This window comes from Spermophilus citellus (assembly GCF_964194105.1).
Source record: "Spermophilus citellus genome assembly, chromosome: 2".
NCBI lineage: Eukaryota > Metazoa > Chordata > Mammalia > Rodentia > Sciuridae > Spermophilus > Spermophilus citellus.
Window position 1 is genome coordinate 179,360,547 of NC_138183.1, and position 23,472 is coordinate 179,384,018.

Below are 23,472 nucleotides of genomic sequence, written 5' to 3' on the forward strand. Positions count from 1 at the left end.
TTTTTTTTAGGGCTTCCTTGAAGATCCCTTTGCAGAGGCTGCCTGTAAAATATGGGTTGGTTTTAGTTTCTGCTTGGAGTATTTTTATTTTTTTATTTTTCTTTTCTGGGTACAGTTGTTTATCCTGCCATTCTCCTCATGCATTTAGTTTTATGGGATACTGTCACAGCAGGAATTGCTCTATGTTCCAGTGTTGAACATATTCTGTCCAAATGGGGTGTCCTGTCAGATCTTAAAAGAGGTAACCATTCTTATGCCCAGATTGTAAACTAATAGAGCTGGAGCCTACTGCCACATTCTTTGTGGCCAGCAGCCTCCACAACTCCACCCCACCCCATGGGCAAAAGGGGCTATAAGGCAGGACAGTGGCCAGCTCCTCCTTGCCCATTTTTCTATAGCCCAGGAAGCTTTTCTGGGATTTTTTTTTTTTTTTTTTTTTTTTTTTTTTAGCCCAGGGTAGGTGTCCCTTAGCCCCTAGAGATGATCTATAGCTTCCTGGGGCCAGTCTGAGAAACAGTGCTGGGAGTGCCTGTACAGGGTTGAAAGGATTTAAATTTTTTCTTAACCCTTTCTTCTAGTGTACTACTATCTTTGCATACCAGAGGCAGTGCCTTTTGCACCCTCAATTTAGTTTCTGACCATTCAGACTCCTTATTGTGCAATTGCATAGACACCTATACAGACAGAATCTCTTCCATTTACTTAACTTCTGACACACCAACTCCAAATATGAGATTTTATAATAATACAGAAAACCATTCAAAGACCAGATACTTACAGTAAGACATCTTTGTTTTTTAGATAGGCTTACATCTATAGGTGGCCTATAAATCTTGGCCAATCAAGATTTTTTCCCAAGAGATCACCGATAGGATCAAACACAGCATTTCCTATATCTTAAAGTACTAGTAACAGATATATATATATATATATATATATATATATATATATATATATATATATATATATATATGAACAATGAGAGTAGTTACTAAACCTAAGGACAACAACCAAAAACAGACCAGAAGGGAATAAAAATTCCTAGGTTCTTGATTCCCTCTTAAACATGATTGCTACACTGGCACATCACAGGTGTCTCCACAAAGAGGGATCCAATGTTCCCATGAAGAGGCACCAGTGTATGGAATTAAGAGTCTCAGTATACAGACCAAGGGAATTATCAAGTGGCCAAGGGGGTCATGACTTTACTGTTTTGTTTCCTTTTTCTCAAAGTGGACCTCAATGCATCAGCCTGAATCATTCAGGAAGAGAAGAGGGGAGTTTCCTGATGCAAAAGGAGCTTTGGCAGTTGCTGGGACATTCCTCAATCCATTTGTTTACTCACAGGAGCCTTGGGGCTCCCCCCCCCCATTTGCTCCAAAGAAACTTATCCACCTAAATCTCTAGCAGTTGTCTCTCAACAAGTTCTCCAGCCACCTTGCATTCTCAGCATGGAAATGGGGTTCCTTGGAGAATCACTAGTGTCCAAAAGAACTAGAGTATGACTGCTCCTGTGTCCTCTGGGTTGCCAATTTGTTACTGAAAGCTTAGTCCTTGTCCCCAATGTCAATCCAATAATGAGGTTTTAAGCAAAAGAAAAAAAAACTAAAAATGATACTTGATATTTTTCGCACTTGCTATTATATTAGTATGATTCACTATGTTTTTATTTGTAAATATTCAGTTTCACTTCAAGTTGTATTCCTTTGTATGAGTATAGCACAAATTGTCCATTCCTGTTTCAATGGGCAATTGAGTCATTTCCATTTTTGTTGTCTTGAACAGTACTGTTGTAAATGTCTTCTTACTTGTTGCCAAAGACACATGTGAAAGTTTGTACAGTATATATACCTTGGAATGTAACTATTGGGCCATAATGTATGGAAAAGTTAAACTTAAAAGATAATGCTGAATTGTTTTGCAAACATTTACAATTTGCACTCCTACTATTAATGTTTGAAAACTTATTTAATCCCCATTCTAACCCTTGGTCTTATGAGACTAATTTCTGACAATGGAATGCCATGTAATGTGAAAGCTACCTAATGATGTGTGATTTTAATTAACATTGCCAAGGTTAGAAATGAGATTGTGCATCTCTTGGTGTGTTTATTGACTATATGTGTTTTCTCTAACCTTTCAATCATAAGCCTTTATTAGTCTATAATAATGAATACTTTCTATTTTTGTATTTGCAGGGACTGCATTATTCTAATCACTGTATGTGTATATACATATATAGTGCACTACAGACTGCACTAATTTAATCACTATGTATATATAGTTATTGAAGAGAAATTAACATACCCTTTAGTATATAAAATGATGGGTAAAATTCAAATAAAAGACATACATCAAAATATCTTAATAAAACAATAGAAAGTAATCTTATTTTGAAATTATTTTTGATACTTTTATTTCTTCATAGCTTGATATTTATTTTTCTTTTGACAGAAAGATTTCGAGATTTACTACTGCCTCCATCAAGTCAAGACTCTGAGATTGTGCCCTTCATTCAGTCTAGAAATTATCCCAAGTAAGAACCAGAAGTTTGCTGGGTATGGAGAAGGGAAGGGCCACTGGGAGACATTTGGGCAGGCAAAGATAAAATGTAAATTTTTCCAGTATTTTGAAAAATCCTGGGTAATCTCACTTAACCTACAAGGGCATCTTCTGCACTACAGTGTCTTGAGACCCTCATAGATGGTTTAGAGAAGAAACAGCTGCTTCCAAGGGCAACCCAGCTGTGACAGGGAAATTTCTGCCAAGTGTAGGCATTAAGCTCTCTGCATTAGTATCTGGTCTTGCTTCTTTTTTGCTTGATACTGTGTCAATGGGACAGACATTTTGGGGGTGATCCCACATCTGTTTTCCTATTTTCTGTCCTTTAAATGTGAGAATTCATTCATATTGTAACAATTGTTTTTCAAAATAATTATGTTAGATGTGATTTTAATGATTTCTACATATTTCTCTTGACCATCTTTATTACTGGGGCAAATGAAATCTTCCGATCCTTCTTATCTGGGACAGATCTTTTCTTCTCTCATATGCTACAAGTGTACTTATTGGTTGAAGGAATATGACTTCATCCTCCTGAAAGATAAGGAAGTGCCAGGCCTTTTATTACACATCCTCTTTCCTAGAGGCTGATGGATGCTGGAATCTTGATCCTTCCTGTGGAATCTTGGAACACCTTCTGTGAGTTTCTGCTTCTCTTTACTAGCTAGTATGCAACAAACTAAAGAATGATGACACTTATATATGAAATATTAAAGGAGGTCACCAAGTTAAAGAATCAGTTTGCGATATAAATCCCCTCTCAAACTAATCACTATAGTGCATGACTCATTCCTTGACTCAACTTTATTTTCTGAGGGAAATTTTCCTCAACTATTTAGCTTTGATAACACAATTCTAGTAACAAAAATAAGTATAGGATCTTAATTGTCTTGCTTATGCATCTTTTCAAACACTAATCCAAGCTTAATCTTTTGCTGTAAACCTCTAATCCCCTTATAGTACACAGGGACATGCACATGCATGAATATCCTTGCATATATTGTTCTTCAGGCATAGATTGACGGAAGCATGAATGTGCCTGAAGTGATCACATGTGCCTATCAGCGTTTTTACATATGGCTCCTGTTTGCAGAAGCTGATTATGTGGTAATGCCTACTCTTCTCCCTCCTAGGCTCACTGCCTGTCATCTTTGCTTGAAGAGGAAGTCACAATGGTTTCTCTGATGATAATCTATTTGGTGCTGTTTGTCTTCATTTCCTTAACTGTACTGGCCTGCATGTATCCTTCTTGTCTTAGATTACTTTGCTGATAAAGTCTTAGTCAGGTGGGACTTCTATAACAAGTCACCATAGATTGAGTATCTTAAACAACAGGAATTTATTTCTCACAGTTCTGGAGGCTAGAAGTGTAAGCTCAAAGTGTTGAGAGATCAGGTGGCTAGAGGGGGTGCTCTTCTTGGTTTGCAGATGGCTGTCTTCAGGGCTTACACATTAATTCCATTCTAATGTCCTATTTATCTTCCAAATGTTTCATTTTCATATACCATCGCATTAGGGCTTCAGACTATGAATTTTAAGTAGACACATATTTTCAGTCTATAGCAAATAATTATGCTTTAATTATTATCAGATACTGTGCAGCAATGCTTCTTCAGTGGATATCTTTTGGGGAAAGATATTTGTTTTGGCACATGTAAATTAAAAGAACAAAAGTCATCAACTGATATCATACACCCTATCTCATGGCAAGGAAGAGCATAGACTCTATGATAGATTGCAGTAACATCTGGCTGGTCCCAGGGCAAACTACTGCCTTTGTGTTTCATTTATACCTATATGGAATGGTGTTGAAGAAAACATCTAACACTCAAGGGTGTTATGAAGAATCAATGAATAAATATAAAATACTTAGAATCAAGCTTGGCATGTAGCAAATTCTCCATTTTAGTTGCTAGTGCCATTTATTATTCACTAAAAATTGTATACATTGAATAAACTAGATTTGCATGTTTCTATACACCTTGGGAAAATAGGTTATCCATTGATTTGAAGGAAGTTCTATCTCAGGATAATTTTGTCAGACTTTTCTGGTTAATATGTGGGGAGGAACTAGTATTGGATATTTTTAAATTATCCCTAGAGGTTAACATGAGGCACTGTTTTGCTAACCACTTACCATTTTTATGAACTTCATTTTTTCTGAAAGCATGTCAATTAAAAGTTTCTGAATCTGCATGATATTTATATGAATGATTCTGGATTAAATACAGTTTACTTAAATTATAGAACATTAAGTGTTTTCCTCTTTCCACTCAGTGTCTAGTTTGACAGTAGAATTTTAGGAGGTGTAAGTAAGACAAAAGATATTAGAATTCTGTCTCCCTGTGCTTTGGCAAGGGTGTATTGAATTGTCCAGGGAAGAGTGAGGGAGCAGAGAGTCCAGGCATGTAAGGGATGTTGAGTAAAAGAGGAGAGAGTTGTGGTAAGGGCCAAAGGGATAAGTATGCATGGGTAGAGATTTGTGTATATCTAGACCTGATTAGTGATTATCTGTGGGTTTAAATGCTCTTATTTTTTTTCAATTATGTTCTCTCTAACATATACTCTGATATTTTTCATTATTGCAGATAACTGAAAGTCAATGCATTTTTTAAATGTGACAAAAAACTTTCTGGAAAATCAAAAATTTAGTCAGACAATTAGAATTTGTTTCTTTCATTCATGACATAATATCCCTATTTACATTGAGATTTCCCCCTCACTTTTCTGGTTATTTTACTGATTCATTAGATAAAGATTCTATTATAAAGAATAGAATCAACTAATATATAGTTTAGGCAGTTGTTTGCCACATGCTATGTAATGTCAGAGAGTTAATTTTTTAGAGTAAAACCTCAATATAGACTCATAGCTCACTAGTGAATGTAGGCTGTGGTTTGGATTTGGGGTAGGATTTCTAAGTAGTCAACATAGTACCTCTATAATCTTTAGAATCTTGTTATCAAGAGAAATATAACAAATAATGAAATATTGAAAAGTGCACCTTTTAATAGTTGAAAAATGCTAAAGAAAAGCAAAAGTGAAGTTCCTGAAGTGTGTGTGTGTGTGTGTGTGTGTGTGTGTGTGTGTGAGAGAGAGAGAGAGAGAGAGAGAGAGAGAGAGAGAGAGAGAGAGAGACAGTGAGGGAGAGAAAGTTTAAGGAAAGACCATTTAATGGAAATGAGGAAAAACACTCCATTCACAATATCCTCAAAAAAAATAAAATACTTGGGAATCAACCTAACAAAAGAGGTGAAAGACCTATACAATGAAAACTACAGAACCCTAAAGAAAGAAATAGAAGAGGATCTTAGAAGATGGAAAAATATACCCTGTTCATGGATAGGCAGAACTAACATCATCAAAATGGCGATATTACCAAAAGTTCTCTATAGGTTCAATGCAATGCCAATCAAAATCCCAATGGCATTTCTTGTAGAAATAGATAAAGCAATCATGAAATTCATATGGAAAAATAAAAGACCCAGAATAGCAAAAACAATTCTAAGCAGGAAGTGTGAATCAGGTGGTATAGCGATACCAGATTTCAAACTATATTACAGAGCAATAGTAATAAAAACAGCATGGTACTGGTACCAGAACAGGCGGGTGGACCAATGGTACAGAATAGAGGACACAGAGACTAATCCACAAAGCTACAACTATCTTATATTTGATAAAGGAGCTAAAAACATGCAATGGAGAAAGGATAGCATCTTCAACAAATGGTGCTGGGAAAACTGGAAATCCATATGCAACAAAATGAAACTGAATCCCCTACTCTCGCCATGCACAAAAGTCAACTCAAAGTGGATCAAGGAGCTAGATATCAAATCAGAGACTCTCCGTCTGATAGAAGAAAAAGTTGGCTCCGATCTACAGATTGTGGGGACGGGCTCAAAATTCCTTAACAGGACACCCATAGCACAAGAGTTAATAACAAGAATCAACAAATGGGACTTTCTTAAACTGAAAAGTTTTTTCTCAGCAAGAGAAACAATAAGAGAGGTAAACAGGGAGCCCACATCATGGGAACAAATTTTTACTCCTCACACTTCAGATAGAGCCCTAATATCCAGAGTATACAAAGAACTCAAAAAATTAGACAATAAGAAAACAAACAACCCAATCAACAAATGGGCCAAGGACATGAACAAACACTTAACAGAGGAGGACACACAATCAATCAACAAGTACATGAAAAAATGCTCACCATCTCTAGCAGTCAAGGAAATGCAAATCAAAACCACCCTAAGATACCACCTCACCCCAGTAAGATTGGCAGCCATGACGAAGTCAAACAACAACTAGTGCTGGCGAGGATGTGGGGAAAAGGGTACTCTTGTACACTACTGGTGGGACTGCAAACGGGTGCGGCCAATTTGGAAAGCAGTATGGAGATTCCTGGGAAAGCTGGGAATGGAACCACCATTTGACCCAGCTATTGCCCTTCTCAGACTATTTCCTGAAAACCTTAAAAGAGCACACTACAGGGATACTGCCACATCGATGTTCATAGCAGCACAATTCACAATTGCTAGACTGTGGAATTAACCCAGATGCCCTTCAATAGATGAATGGATAAAAAAATGTGGCATTTATACACCATGGAGTATTACGCAGCACTAAAAAATGACAAAATCACGGAATTTGCAGGGAAATGGATGGCACTAGAGCAGATTATGCTTAGTGAAGCTAGCCAATCCCTAAAAAACAAATACCAAATGTCTTCTTTGATATAATGAGAGCATCTAAGAACAGAACAGGGAGGAAGAGCAGGAAGAAAAGTTTAACATTAAACAGAGACATGAGGCGGGAGGGAAAGGGAGAAAAAAAAGGAAATCACATGGAAATGGAGGGAGACCCTCATTGTTATACAAAATTATATATAAGAGGTTATGAGGGGAATGGGATAACAAACATGGAGGGAAATGAATTACAGTAGATGGGGTAGAGAGAGAAGATGGGAGGGGAGGGGAGGGGGGATAGTAGAGGATAGGAAAGGTAGCAGAATACAACAGTCACTAATATGGCAGTATGTAAAAATGTGATGTGTAACCGATGTGATTCTGCAATCTGTATTTGGGGTAAAAATGGGAGTTCATAACCCACTTGATTCTAACGTATGAAATATGATTTGTCAAGAGCTTTGTAATGTTGTGAACATCCAATAAATAAAAAAAAGAAAAAAAGGAAAGACCATTTAAAAAGAACTACCTGCAGTGGTTATGAGAAACATTGTACTAAAATATAATAGTGTGCATTTATCGTGTTTTTATTTTCATGAGCTCTCAATGACCTATTTACAAAGCCTAGGACATCTCTCTCTCTCATCAGGATATAATGGTAGATAGAAATTGCTCTGTGAAAATTCTCAAGAGCATGAATGTCAGAAGGCGACAGATGTGTAGAAGAAAAAAAAAAGAATGTGTACTTAATACAAAATGCATGTTGATGATTTATAGATTGGGAGAAAGAGATGAGAAAGTAACAAGTTTTACTTCTTATTCTTAGTGGATTTAGATTTAAAATCTATTTAGAATAGAGGATGGTTATAAAATATCCTTATAAATGCAGCATGGATCTGTAAAGTGGTTGAGGATATGGGCTATAATTTTATCCACAAATGACATGCAACACTTTTGGCAATTAAGCCATTAAAACATGACCCAATAGTTCTGGAAGGTTTAATCAAAGAATGTAAAAAAATACCACTGTGAAAATACAGGAATAAAATATTCCTACTTTGTTCTTATAATGATCACATTCTCTGAACTGCCTAATATCAGAACTGTTTTGAGAAGAATATTATTTATTATAAAATTCAGAGGTGTTCTTTGATTCAGTTTGTTGCCAAAAAACAGCTTTGATTGTTTGGACAATAAAAATAGTGCCCCAGCCCAATCTCATTTTCAATTGGCCGCTTCAAAATGCCTTCAACTGGTAATGTTGGGTAATATCCTTAAACTGGACAGATGCCGATGACCTTTCCAGATTTCATTTGTTCTCCAAATTATCTTCCTTTTCCTTCCCTAACAAAGTTTTAAATCCCACTTCTATAAATCCTCATGGTCTCTTCAGTAATTTTTGTTAAATAATCATCTTTTTTACTTAGTTTTTTAAATGGCTTTTAAATTTATATATGATAATAAGATTAATTTTGACATAAAAGCATGAAATATAATTTATTATCATTCCATTCCCAGTATACATAACTTTTTTTTAATTGATTATAAAGCATTACATAGCTCATGATATATCATCTTTCATACATTTGACTCAGGTTGTGTTTTGAACTCCCATTATCACCCCAAATACAGATTGCAGAATCACATCTGTTACATATTCACATTTTTACATAATGCCATATTAGTGACTGTTGTATTCTGCTACCTTTCCTATCCCCTACTATCCCCCCTCCCCTCCCCTCCCCTCCCATCTTCCCTCTCTACCTCCCCTGCTGTTGTTCAATTCTCTCCCTTTTTTCCCCTCCCCCTTGCCCCTTATAACCTCTTATAATTTTATGTATCATTGAAGGTCTCCTACTATTTCCATGTGCTTTCCCTTCTCTCTCCGTTTCTCTCAGTATACATAACTTTAATGCACTTTTACTTAGCTAAGTTACTCTCATTTATAATAATAAAGAAATAACAATGATACATACTGAATATAGTACATGCCAGGAATTGTGATATGTGCATTATTTCACTTAATTGTTATCACTTACTATGAGTTAGGTGGAATTATTTTCCCAGTTTTACAGATTAGAGGGCTGAGATTCAAGTAAGTAAATACCTTACCCAAAGTACAGCTGGTTCTTAAACCCAGATCTGCTTGCCCCCAGATCATATTTACTTCTGTGTGCTACCCCATTCATTCATGCACCCATCCTTCCATTCATTCACTCATGAAATATTTGTTGATAAGTTACCATGTTCCAGAATTAGTCACAGTTATTCAGGACACAAAAGTGATTAGGGCATAATATGTGGCTTTGAAGCACTTAGAGTCCAGTGGTCTACCACGCGGCCTGCGCAATGGTTTCATTAATGAGGTTCTAGGCATAAAGTTAGTTAGAAGAGATCGAAATAAAACACACAGACTCAGTTACCTTATTTATATTGCTAGGTCCAAGATGGCTCACCTCTCTGGTTCCCTCCTCTAACCGCCCAGCAGGGCAGCAAGGATTACTCAGGGCTAGCAGGAGAGAGAGAGAGAGAGCGAACACGCCTGGGAGTAGCCCTTTATTGGGGAACAAGAGATTCAGGGGAGAATTCCATCCAATGAAGGTTGAGGGGGGGCTGCACTCCAAGGTCAGGGCCAGTGATTGGGTCCCCGGGGTCAGTGGTTACGCACACCCCCACACGGATGGGCTCTCTCATCAGGAAAGGGTCGGGAAAGCTTCGACATAGCCAAAGCGCCTCAGGCCCTTAACGGGAGTCACCCAATCACGTGTCAGAATGGCTTCCCACACAGTGGGGAAAAACAGAGAAGTTCAGTTGGTAAATTACTACTATAATTTACACCTACAGGTAGAGAAATGCACTATATTCTATTGGAAGAGAACAGAAATTCTCCACCTAATTTATATTAAGTTTTATTTTCTCTTTGAGTTAAATTGACCAAATCATGAGGGTATTTTTAAAAGACAAAACTAAGAGCATGTGAGATCATGGAAGTGCATGGGCCATTGAGGGATTGCCTCTAACTGCCTGATGATAGCATATGTGTGTTTATACACATATTGTACATATACATACACGCACATGCACTCAAGGGGTGAAATTGTAAAGAGAAATGTAGACAGAGGCCAGTTCATGAAGGTCCTAGGCTGCAATTTAAAGTAAATTTAGATTTTCTTGCAAAGATTAGGGAAAACCTTGAAAGGATTTTAAGCAAAGGGGAAATATAATTAGATCTACATTTTCATAGATTTATCACAGAGCCACAGAGGAACCCAAGGCACCACAGGGGGCCAGTATATTCACTAGCTGGCAATTTTATTCAGATAGAAAGCAATAAAAGATGCATGCTCTCATAATACTAAAATGGACAATCAGATTGGTGTCTTAGGATGTCAGGAGGCACAATTAACAGAATGTCAGAAAGGAGCCCTTTTTAGTGTGTACCTGCCCTTGTGAGGTGGGGTTATTTGGCTAGTATCCACAAGCACAGTTACTCATAAAGATCTGCATAATAGAGTTTTTTTTTAAAGTTTCATCCTTCATTAAAAGATTACTGTCTCTTCTTATCCCTAAATTTAGTTTTTTTTTTTTTTTTTTTTTTTGTACTAGGTGATATTCCAATAACTAGCTTGCGAGAGAACTAAAAATGGTAGTATTCTTACTCAGTGTGTGGAATGTAAATAGGTGGTTTCCCAATGCAATTGATACTTGCAAGACTAGGGAAGTAAGATGTCAGAAGGAAGTTAGTCTCAGAAGCTAGTGAGTTACAGCCCTTGTGCTGCTGCTCACAAATCATAACTGGAAAGCAAGAAGATCACTTCAGTTGAACAATTCTACAAAATCTGAAGCACTGCTGAAGTTGTCAAGATTCTGCTTCAGAGCTTAGTGTGAGGTTAATGGCAAGCAGCAAGGGTACATTATTGCTGAGTGACAGAGTAACTCTTTTCTGACTCAGATGAGTTGGTTCCAGATGGGCCATACTGAGGCCATAGCTGGATTAGGTGGTGGAGAAGTATGAGCAAGCTGGAGAGGTGAACCTTCTAGTGAATAAGTTCAGCATTTGCAATTCTCCATGAGTTCTGTGAGAGTCATTTACTTTTCTGGTTCTGCCCCTACCTGAATAATCAGCTATTATACATCTTTCAGACTCAGTTAATTTTAGTTTTAGGGAATTTTTAGTTTGTTTGGAAGTTTTGTTGTGTTTTTGAGCCACAGATTGTCAGATGAGAGAGAAAGTGTACTGAAGTTCTTCCTTTGTCAAAAGTATTAATTCTTGAGCTGAGGATATAGCTTAGTGGTAGAGGACCTGCCTAGCATGTGTGAAGCCTGGGGTTTGATCTCCAACACTTAAAAATAATAATAGTAAAAGAAAAATTTCAAAATTCCCATTTTAATGTCCCTGTATAGAAATAGTTTCCATTTAATCAAAAGTGATTTATAACTTCAAAACCATTTTAAGCTCTGGACAAGTGGAAAACTATCAGAGTTAAACCATGATTTCAGAAACAAATATATGTATCACCCCTTGTACCACCTCACCTCTACCAGCAATCTCATCTGGGATAGCATTAGATATACAAACCTCAGACTTTAGACATACTCACTTGGAAAGATTTTACTTTCCTGTAAAATTACTCTGTGGATTAGGAGAGAGCAAGTATGCAGAATAAGCAGTACAGGTCTGGATAAAATAAATTAAATGTTCAATGAAGAATATCTGTAATGTTTATACCTTATTTTTGGTTTCTGAGGTAGGTCTCAGTTTTTTTTTTAAATTAAAGAACTCTGAAATAAAAGCTTATCAGAAAAAAATACAAGAGAAGCAAATATTTTCCTAACAATTATATATTTATGTTAAGTTGATGTAGATAAATTAGAACAGTTTATTATTAGTAAGAGTATCTAATATTTTTAAATGTTTGATAGAGCTAGTCTCCATGGTAAAGGCTTATTAGGTATATTTGCATTTGTTTACATAAAATAGAAACATAGCTTGAAAATGTTGGGGTTTGATTTTTCTCATGTAACAAAAAGTATGAAGATAAGTGGTGGCTGGTGTTGGTACAGTGTCAGCAGATTATATCTGAGGTGTCTACAGTTAATGACTGCAAAATAACTCCTTCAGCTTCTGTCAGTATGTCCTCCTTCCAAGCAGGAGAAGCAGGAGGAACAGTGGCATAAAAGGTACACAGAAGAGTTGGCCTTGCTCTGAAGAAGTTTCCCAGAAACATGACCCCAGATTTCTTTTCAATCTAACCAACCGGAACTGTGTTTCATGGACACCACCATTTGCAAGAAAGGGTAGGAAACACCTACCCCCTCTTTTTTTTTCTTAAGTGGATATATTACTATCAACTCCCAAATTGGGAGTTTTATATAACAGATGTTTTAAAGTAAACAATTTTTAAAATATCTGTTTAACACATTTTCCAAATTGATTTGACAATGACATGCTTTTCCTCGCTTTGCTGTTCTTTGGAATTCCTTTTGGGAAATACTGGTATAATTATTATCTAATTTTAAAAATAAGGGTATTCCCTTAAAATTATGACTATCTTACTCCTCAGATATCTAAATAAATTCTATTTTAATTTATTATGTTATTAGGGTGTTTGGGAGGAGTCTGTAACAAGCATTGAAATATAGGATTTTAAGAACTACTGATTAGACATTTATCTTTTTAATATAGTTCAATTAACTATATTTATCATAGCTGATGAATTTCTAACTTGAGAGAAGTTCTGATATAAATGGTCAATCAATTCAGTCTTGGTCAATGATACAATTGAACCAATTTAGAAAATATTAATGAATTCTACTTTCAGGGACAAAACATTATGAAAAATTGTAAAATGTTTATGTTTTGGTGGATTTGGGAAGAAAATATCTCCTTAGAATTTTCATAGACCCATAATCCTTTGAGGAATATTTTAATTGGTTTTGTTTTAATATTTATTTTTAGTTGTAGTTGGACACAATACCTTTATTTTATTTATTTATTTTTATGTGATTCTGAGGATTAAACCGAGGGCCTCACATGTGGCAGGCAAGCTCTCTACCTCTGAGCCACAACCGCACTCCCTAATTGGCTTTAAAATAAAAATTTAAAATCTCAAGTTGATCTCATCTCATATTGCTGCAAGACTGAATAGCTGCCTTTAATTTCTATAATCTTGTTACATACATGAGAATAGTAATAAGTTCTTTTAAAGACTAGGATAAAGTCACTGCTCATAAATTAAAAGTAATGTACTTTGCATATTAGTCAAGATAAATATGTAAAAATGGTTTTTTAAGTTATTTTTGTTTCTCTTTCTGACTTCCTTAAAAAAGTAGGTGTTGCCAAGTAGTCAACTACTAGTAATTTTATGCTCATTCTTCCTCCAAGAAAATAAAAATGTTCTTACCTTGTGCAAAAATGTAGAATGGTGGTTACCAGTGGTTGGAGAGGGTAACAAAGAGAAAAGAATGAGGAAATGTTGATCAATGAGTACTAAGTTACAGGTAGATAGAGCTTTTGATGTACTATTGCATTGTAAGGTGAATATAGTCATCATTGTAGGGTGACTATAGTTATTATAGTAAAAACATTATAAAGAAATTATAAATGTTTGAGGATATGGATATGTTTATCCTGATTTAAACGTTGTATAATATATACATGTTCAAAACATCTCATGGTACCTGACTAGTGCTTAACAATTTTTGTTTTAAGGTATTGGTTAAAAAGAATTTAAAAAGCATTTGAAATAAAGAACAGCTGATTCTCTAAGATCACTGAAACCAAATTCCACACTATAGTTCTTGTCTCACTCTGAACTTAGTCTATTTCTTGTATTCATATGGGGTCTCTCAGATGGTTCAATGGTATACAGTAGACACTCATTAGTATCATTAACGAAAAACATTTGATATTTGTGTGACCCTTGTGTGACCCTTGTGTTTCTTAGCAGGTTTTTTTTTTTTTTTTTTGTGTGTGTGTGTGTGTGTGATTACTTCTCCTTGACCCTTTTATGATGAAGGAAATCGTTATACAAGGACAAGTAATTTGTTTGTGATCCCACTCCTATTAAATGGACAGAACTCCAAGTTCTCATCTCCTTGTCCAAAATTATTTCAAAATACCAGAGAATCAGAGAATAGCTATGTGGGGACTGGGGAAGGTGTTTTGGTTGGAAAGTAGACAAGTAGAATAGAGATTCATTTTCTTTCTTTCTTTCTTTCTTTCTTTCTTTCTTTCTTTCTTTCTTTCTTTCTATGATTCCTCTCATTTTTTGTTGGTTAGGTAGTAAAGCAAAAAAAAAAAAAAAGTTTTCATCTCTTAGAAGATCAACACATTAAAGCAATTTTTTTTGTCCTTCATCCTACTTAATGTGGTTTTCAGATGAAGATGCAAAACTTCTGCAGGGCAGATATGATTTCATTTTTATTTCTGAATCAAAAATAGTGTTCTCATGTTACCATCATATTAGCCAAGTAAGTCAAATTCAGAAGGTCAAGGGTCATTTATTTTCTCTCATATGAAGAAGCTAGAGAGGAAAAAAGATAAGAAAGGTAGACGTGGATCTCCTAAAATATCAAAGGGAGATCAGTAGAAGAAAGGGAGCGGGGTGAGAGAAAGGGAGTGAGAGGAGAAGTGCTAGGGAGTGATAATGGCCAAATTATATCCTTCTATTGTATATTGTGTGCATATACAAATATGTAGCAACAAATCCCATCATATGTACAACTGTAATGCACCAATCAAAATGTGGAAAAAATAGTGTCATACAAATAATTGGTTACAAAGTACATGTTTACTGGTAAACTATAAAATGTGGATTAAATGGATATAATAAGTATTGTACATATTGTAATTATGTGACCTATCAACATTTACTAATGTTCTGCTATATTTAGAGTACTACATTAAGTTTATCAACTTTGATTATTATTTCTTGAGATAAAAGAGATAAATAAAATATTTGGTACCCAGGATTAAACCAACTGAACCATATTCCCAGTCTTTTTAATTTTATTTTATTTTTGAGAATGGATAACTAAGTTGCTTAGGACCTTGCTAAGTTGCTGAGGCTGGCTTTGAACTTGTGAGCCTCTATCCTCCTGCTTGAACCTCCCAAGCTTCTGGGATTACAGGTATGCAGTACCACAACCTCTATCTATCTATCTATCTATCTATCTATCTATCTATCTATCTATCTATCTATTTATCTATCTATCTATCTATCTATCTATCTATTTATCTATCTATATGTTTTAAAGTGGTTCTCTTCAAAGTTTCCCTTTAAGACATGCATTAGTCATGATGGTCTAAGTTCTGCTACAGTAGTTAGTTAAACTTGAAGTATCCCTGAAAATGTGGAGAAACACTAAACAGATTTATTTCTGGCTCATGCGCTGTCTTCTGTCAGTCTAGTGGCTCTCTAGAATAGCACCCTTTGAGTGATGGCTCAGAGATTCAGTCTGTTTCTCTCTTCTGGTTCAACTCATGACTCTTAGTTCCCATGGAAGGAAAATAATGTTTTCCTGCCTCATTCTGGAAATAACAAGTAGTGCTTCCAATCACCCTGATCAGAACTAGACACACGACCCAATCTTACCACAGAAGCCAGGGGAGTGTTGCCTCCTAAGTGGAAGAGAGAAAATCAGCAGCAAAACTGGTAGAAACATGTCATAGAGCTCTGAGTTCAAAGAAATGTCCATCAATTTATTTATTTAATAAATATTTCCAAGCACTTAATTGTTGAACCCAAAGATGCATAATCTCAATGGATCTACTATTGCAGTGACTCCTAACCATAAATGACACGTGGATCATAATGCATATAAATTTACTTTTTTGAAAAGTTACTAATTTCTGGAAAGTTGTTTTTATAAAGGAAACAAGGATATAAAATAGCAATGTCTTGTAAAAATAAGTGTTTATCTTAATTTTATATGAAGATGCCTGGAACTGGGTAGTCCACAGAAAATATGATGATTCTGCATTCATCAAAGATTACTATTTAGATGATAAAGTCAACATCCCAGACACCAGGGAGGAAGACAGATAGAGGAATAAAGAGATGAAAGCTCCGGCTAAGACAGCTTCTTAAAAGAGGATTTCCCATTTGTTGCATATGCACCTCCGTTGTGTACCACATTAGCCCAAACACAGCCATGCAGCCAAAACAGATGAATGGAATCTGAGAAATGTAGTGTTATGGCTGGGGATTTTACTTCCCTGAATAAAATTAATGTTCTGTTACTAAGAAAGGGAATATGAGTATTAAATGAATAATTAGCAATTTCTTTTGCAGACAAATGGGGTTTTCTCTTGCAGACATACACATGAACATACATATACACACATTTGAATACATAAACACAAGAAGACTAACTATAGTTCCTTTGTGATTGTTCAGAAGCAGTGTTAGATTCTTTACCTTCCTCGTGATTTTTCTATTTATATAGTAAATGTTTTAAGGTCTCCTATGGGCCTCCATTAATGGAAATACTATTGAACTTAGACATTGTAAATTGGTATTTTAATTTAGTCAAATATAGTAATATAATATTACCAGAACTTTAACTTGTCTGATGCTGCATGATCATATTTACATTTCTTTACACTTAAAACTAATTTTACCTCAGAAACAGTATGCTTATAAACAAATATGTTTTAATATCAACAGTTCATACACAACCTTTTTCACTCCTTTAGGCTATGAGAATCTATTAGAAATAATGAAATAAACACTGAGTCATTGAAATGCCTAGATATTGGATTCAGCATGCTTGTTTGATACATGTCGTGGAAAATTATTTTCATTTTTCCAAACTTTGTCTGCCTTTTCCACAGGCTGTACATTGATGGTCCATTTGGAAGTCCATTTGAGGAATCTCTGAACTATGAAGTTAGCCTCTGTGTGGCTGGAGGCATTGGAGTAACTCCATTTGCATCGATACTCAACACCTTGCTGTATGTCATTTTGATCCATTTTATCAGTTTAAATAGAGAACTTCCAATATTTTAGACATTTTCTTGTTTAGCATGAAATACTTCCATACAGATTTTTTTCCACTCATATTTCAAGGAATTCTACTAATTAAGGGAAAGGATAATTCAGTGGTTCTCAACATGTGGTCTATAGCTCCCAGCATATTCCTTGTAAAAATATGTCAATATCACAGGTATTCATTCCTCTGTCCTTTTACTTTTAAAAGTTATTCACTACATTCTTCATCACTGGTAAGTGGCACTACTCATTCATTCAATCAACAAATATTTTTGAATACCCATGTGCCCTATTGATCTTACCAGGTACTGGGTACACAGCAATGAGTGGAAGTGGAGTCTCTGCACTTAAAAAGCTTACATTTAGGGGCTGGGGATGTGGCTCAAGCGGTAGCGCGCTCGCCTGGCATGCGTGCGGCCCGGGTTCGATCCTCAGCACCACATACCAACAAAGATGTTGTGTCCGCCGAGAACTAAGAAATAAATATTAAAAAAAAAATTCTCTCTCTCTCTCCTCTCTCACTCTCTCTTTAAAAAAAAAAAAAGTGAAAAATAAACCAATGAGAAAACCATAAAGAGAACTATTTCAGAAAATGTTAGAATTATGAAAAAAGTTTAATAGAATATAGAAATGAAGGACAGAACCTAGTGTAGAATTATGGTCAGGAAAAACTTTTATGAGACTTTTCATTCATTGGTTTGTTACTTAGCAAATTGACCATAGACTGAAGAAAAGAAATTTCAAAGGTGAGACTGCCTAACTAGGAAATAATCTTCCAGTATTTTACTTCTAGGATTATAAGCAAAAGTTAACTAATTAACCTGAAAACACAATGTGACAGCAGGAAGTCATGCTCAAATCTATCCTATTCACTTTTCAAGTAAATACAATTTGCATTAAAAGTATGTTTTATGAAGCAATGAAAAATAATAAGCCAGAGTGATGTGTTTGAATGGTATTTTATTTCTAGATGTAATTTCAGTATTTTTTTGGAGGATCATACAAAAATAACCATATTCCAAGCCAGAAACCATTTGTTTCTGACAACACATTGCAAGTTATTTGGATACTTCATGTTATGAAAAAGGAAGAACATTTTCTTAACCTCCAGTCTACTTCATAGTTATAAGTAGGAAACCAGACTTGGAATAAAGAGTTGCTGGAACACATTACATAGTATGTTGTTGTGAAATCTCTTTCTTTAATGATTATTAAGAATGGGATAAACAACCAAATTTCTGGAATGCTTTAGGCTCATTTTGCCAGGAATCCAGGGCAAGACCAAGTGAACTTTGGACTCCTGTTCAGTGATAGTATTCACTGAAAATAGAGGAGTTGTTTTTCTAAGAGTTGGGGGAAAATATTATTTTGATCCAAGAGTTCAGTGTATGACCTCAAATGGAAACAGGTGATATGCATATGATATTCAATGGCATAAACACTCAGATTAATGATATATGCCATGACTTTGAGTCAGTACATTGTGAATTGCATTCATTTGAGAGTAATGGTGATGTATCAGATAATGGAATTTAAATGACTGATTTTTCTATTGGTTGCTTGCTATAGTGAAAAGCAGATTTTCAAGAATGCAAGGATTCTGTAATTTGTTTTGTAATCCTAATAACTACCATGTTGTATTATTTTAAAGGGATGACTGGAAACCATACAAGCTTAGAAGACTGTATTTTATTTGGGTGTGCAGAGATATCCAGTCCTTCTGTTGGTTTGCAGATTTACTCTGTATGTTGTATAACAAGGTAACAATAGCATTTTTTTGGTTTTTCAATTTTTCATTAAAAATAGTACTTTTGTTTCATATTACAAAAGCAAGAAATACTTGCTATAGGATAAGCAAAAATTCTCTTAAACCTAAACAAAATCAGAGATAAAATCTGTTAACAATTAGGTACACTTCATTTTAGATATGTGTGTTTGTGAGTATGTGTAGGTATCTGTGACATACTTTAACTTAGAAACATTCATTTCCATTATTAACATAAGATGTTTAACAGATGTGTTTGCATATGGCTGGGGGTGGTAAGGGAGACTGGGGAGACTGATGGGGAGGAACATCAGCAGGCTCTTGCATGCTCTTGCATATTCAATTGTTGTTTCCAAAAGCTTTTATTCCTCATCTTCATCTTGAGTACAAAGACCATTAGAAAACTTATTGATATGCTATCCAGAACCTCAAAAATTTCAAATATTAACTTTTTAAAAGAGGTAAAAGTAAGAATTCTTCACTATTCTACTTATAACATTTTTAATTACCTATTGTTTCTTCTATGTTTATTCAAATTATACAAGTGATATACATATGCGTCTTTGCTGCAAATATTTCAAACAATTCAGATAAAGTAAAATCTTTCACTAAACTTTCCTTACCCAATGTATATAATCAGTTATTTTATGAGTGTTGTCTCATATTCTTTATATTTTTATTCAAATTGGGGTTTTGGGGATTTTTTATTGGTTCTTGGTATGTCTTCAATTTTTTTAATATTAATAAAACACAGAGCCACCTCATTCTTTTACTGCAGTAGAAAATTTCATGGTGTGGAATTATCTCATTTATTTAACAATTTCCTAATGTTGTGTATTTACTTCTGTTTTATAATGAGTATAGCAGTGGACTTTATTGCTCATGTCTCTGTGCATGTAGTCATTCAGTTAGTCAGTCATGCTATCATTCAAAAAATATTTATTAATCACTTACCATGAGTCAGGAACTATTTTAGGAGCTGGAGATATGTCAGATAAGAAAATAAAACCAAGTTTCTGATCTTGTGGGGTTAATAGTCTTAACTAAGAAAACTATGCCCTAAACCAGTATTATATATATTATACTGGTGTGTGTGTGTGTGTGTGTGTGTATATATATATATATATATATATATATATATATATATATATATATAATCATTAGAGGGCATGTTTTTTCATCTTCACTTATATTGTGCGTTCAAGAATGAGAATGCCCACCTAACAAAACAAAATGCTCTTGCATAGAAACCTGAGTGGAGGGAACAAGCACACTAGTCATGTATCTTGTGTAGTACGAGGAGGAGCAAATTTGAGGCAGAGGAGTGTAACTGCATAGGTAAGAGCACTGATGCAATAGAATGCTTGATGTGATGGAGGAAGAAAGGAGGTCTGTGTGCATGAAGCAAGAACAAGAATGTAGGAGAGGCGATTGGAAAGATGGTGTATGTGCTTTTCTGGGGAAAGATAGATAATAGAAGGCTTTTGAAATTTGTGTAAAGAAATAGATAGATAGATATGGATGGATTCTGTAAATATACTGAGAAGAGTAGAAAGCAGGGAATTCACCCGATACTTGTACATGAATGTTCATAAAGCATTATTCACAATAGCTGAAAGATGAAAACAACCCAAGTGTCCATTGACTAATGAATGGACAAAGAGAATGGGGAATGCATACAATGGAGTATTATTTAGCATTTAAAAGGAAGGAAACCCTGCCACAATGCTACAGAATGGATGGACCTTGAAGACTAAGTGAAGTTAGCCAGACACAAAAGGGCAAATATTTTTCAATTCCATTTTTACAAGAAGGTACATATATAGTAGTTTAATTCATAGTGACTTAAAGTAGAATGGTGGTCCAGAGTCTGTGGGAAGAGGGAAATGGGAAATTGATGGTTCTCATTTTTTCCAGACTACTTCTTTTTGCAGGTATATTTTTTGCTTCATATATATTTTATAAATGGAAATACAGTGCTAAATAGTTTAAAAAAATAATAATAAGAAAAAAATGTCTTTTAAAAAATTTTTGTTTTGCTTTTCCTAACATGTATATCCCATATCGGTATTGCCTTTTCTTCAATGAAAATTATATTCTTCAGGAGTAAATTCATGGATAAATTAAGAAATAATTAAAAAGTATTTAGGGGATTATGAATATTATATTTAACATAGTAGTTTCTGTATCCGTAAAGCTAAAGAATTATTTCTTTCCACCACCTTCATCAAACCTAATTATTACCAGTAGGGCAGGAGGGTTTGTGAATGTAAGAATCTGTCTCCTATCCTTCTACGTACATATCTACCTATCATTTTCTTATAAATATTTGCAGTGATAACCAAGTTATATGTTAAGTCATAGACTCACATATATTATAATAGAAGAAAATCTGAATGTATGTGAGGAAGTTTAATAAGTCTATTCATTTTTATGTCTCAGTTTTGGCAAGAGAACAGACCTGACTATGTCAACATCCAGCTGTACCTCAGTCAAACAGATGGGATACAGGTATGTGGTTGGATGTTATTGTTAATTAAACAAGTCTCTTGATAGTTGAAGATTTACTGTAGGAACTGTGTTGGATGAAAACTTCTGCAGGTGGCTTGAGCAGAAGTTTCCTAGAGAAACTTCTTTTGTTTTGCTTTTCCTAACATGTATATCCCATATCAGTATTGTCTTTTCTTCAATGAAAATTATATTCTTAAGGAGTAAATTCATGGATAAATTAAGAAATAATTTATTTGAAATACATCCAGGAAACTCATGGCCTGTCCTTGAAATCAGCCCTTTTGCCTTTCACTCACCCTACTCACAGCAGGCTAGAGCAGACCTGTTGATTCCATCTCTCCCCACTTCAATATTGCTTCATATTCACTATCTCTGGAGACTGGGCAAAAAATGAATAGCCTTGAGGTTTTGTTTTTGTTTTTGTATTCGTAGAGGGGATGTTTATGTGGAGAATTATTATGAGCTCATACAAATTAGACATAGTTCATTCCAAGGAAAACTAAAAAATAGAATAAAATAGCTATCATGCATTGCTTATTTACAATGTGGACACCATGCTAAGAATTTTCCTTATATTATCTTTTGTAATCCTAAGAGGTTTGGGAAGTAGCTATTTTCCTGTTTTTCAGATAAAGGAACTATTATTTAGAGATGACATTGAACAGCTACATGGGGTGATAAATCTTGGAAATGCTTTCCCAGATTTTTATTACAGTATTTTCTATCATACATTTTCACAATATTTTGAATAAAAATATGAAGGCTTGTCAGTTACCTCAAAACTGTTCTAATCAGATTTCTACTGTACTTGATATGTAAAAGTATTTCATTTTATCATACATATGAAGCAAGTCAGCATCATTTTTTCCTCATGTCATAATTATTTAAGATACAAAGCAAATTTATACTTTGTGCTTAGTTTGTCTGCCTGGAACTCAGACACTTTCTCCTGGCTTCTCACTTCACTCTGACTCTTCACTATCTATTCAGATCCAATATTTCTTTAATTACAGAAACTAGCCCATTACTATCATTTGTTGATAGAGCCAAGATTTGTAGCTCTGCTGTCTTAGGCTATTTTGGCTAAGAATATTTCCCCAAATGCATGATGACAATTGGTAGTAATTTACTCATAATGAATCAAATGTGAGTAGCGTATTTATGGGCAGACATTCAGTGAAGTTTAGATGCTGAGCCTTTTTGAGAGTGAGTGAGCAATTAAAATGCATTCTTTATTTTATCTGTGTGTGTTGTTTTTTTTTTTTTTTAAAACGAAGCAGCTAACTGAAGTCTAGGAAAATAAATCACATGTAAAAATGGCATTCATGGAGATAATGGATTTTGAAGGAAATGATACTATGAAATGATTGTGCTTAATAGGTTTCCATATGATACTTATATTCTTCATATCACAGCAATTTAGTAGGAAGATAGAGAGCACCAGCAGAGCTGATGTAAGAAAACAGAGTCATTTACTCACATCTGAAGATCATTTAAAATATAGTGCTTCTTTTTTGGCAGAAGATAATTGGAGACAAATATCAAGCACTGAATTCAAGACTTTTTATTGGACGTCCTCGGTGGAAACTTATATTTGATGAAATAGCAAAATGTAACAGGGGGTAAGTGCTACTATATCTCAAAAAAATTTGACATGTGGCTAGTGATTACATCAAAATATTCCAAAACCATTTCATGAAGTATTTAAAAATGACTCAGCAATAAGTTTACAATTTATAACAATTTAAATACTCTGTTAGAATCAGAGGAGGAAGCAATGCAGGAATAACTCTATATCAGTAATGTCAAATAATTACATTTTGACTTAGAAACAGTCAATAAAGGAATTTTTTGAACTAGACCCTTCTACATACTTTTAAATATGTGTACACTCATATTAAAATGAGTGTTTATACCCACAGCATATATCTGATAAGCATGGGGAAAGTTT

General features: G+C 34.7%; 1 protein-coding gene across 9 annotated transcripts in view; it reads left to right on the forward strand.

The window, feature by feature from the left end:
* The window catches only part of NOX4 (NADPH oxidase 4), a 189,392-nt gene that overhangs the window by 154,438 nt on the left and 11,482 nt on the right, over positions 1–23,472 (forward strand). For 8 of the 9 annotated variants that reach the window (XM_081281667.1, XM_081281669.1, XM_081281675.1 and 5 more), the window contains 5 exons: positions 2,455–2,536; positions 17,089–17,208; positions 18,897–19,005; positions 21,453–21,521; positions 23,043–23,143. In XM_081281667.1, the coding sequence (XP_081137793.1) occupies positions 2,455–2,536; positions 17,089–17,208; positions 18,897–19,005; positions 21,453–21,521; positions 23,043–23,143 (481 nt within the window). Of the gene's footprint in view, positions 1–2,454; positions 2,537–17,088; positions 17,209–18,896; positions 19,006–21,452; positions 21,522–22,936; positions 23,144–23,472 lie in introns of all 9 variants that reach the window. The other variant, XM_081281668.1, reaches the window with a different exon arrangement.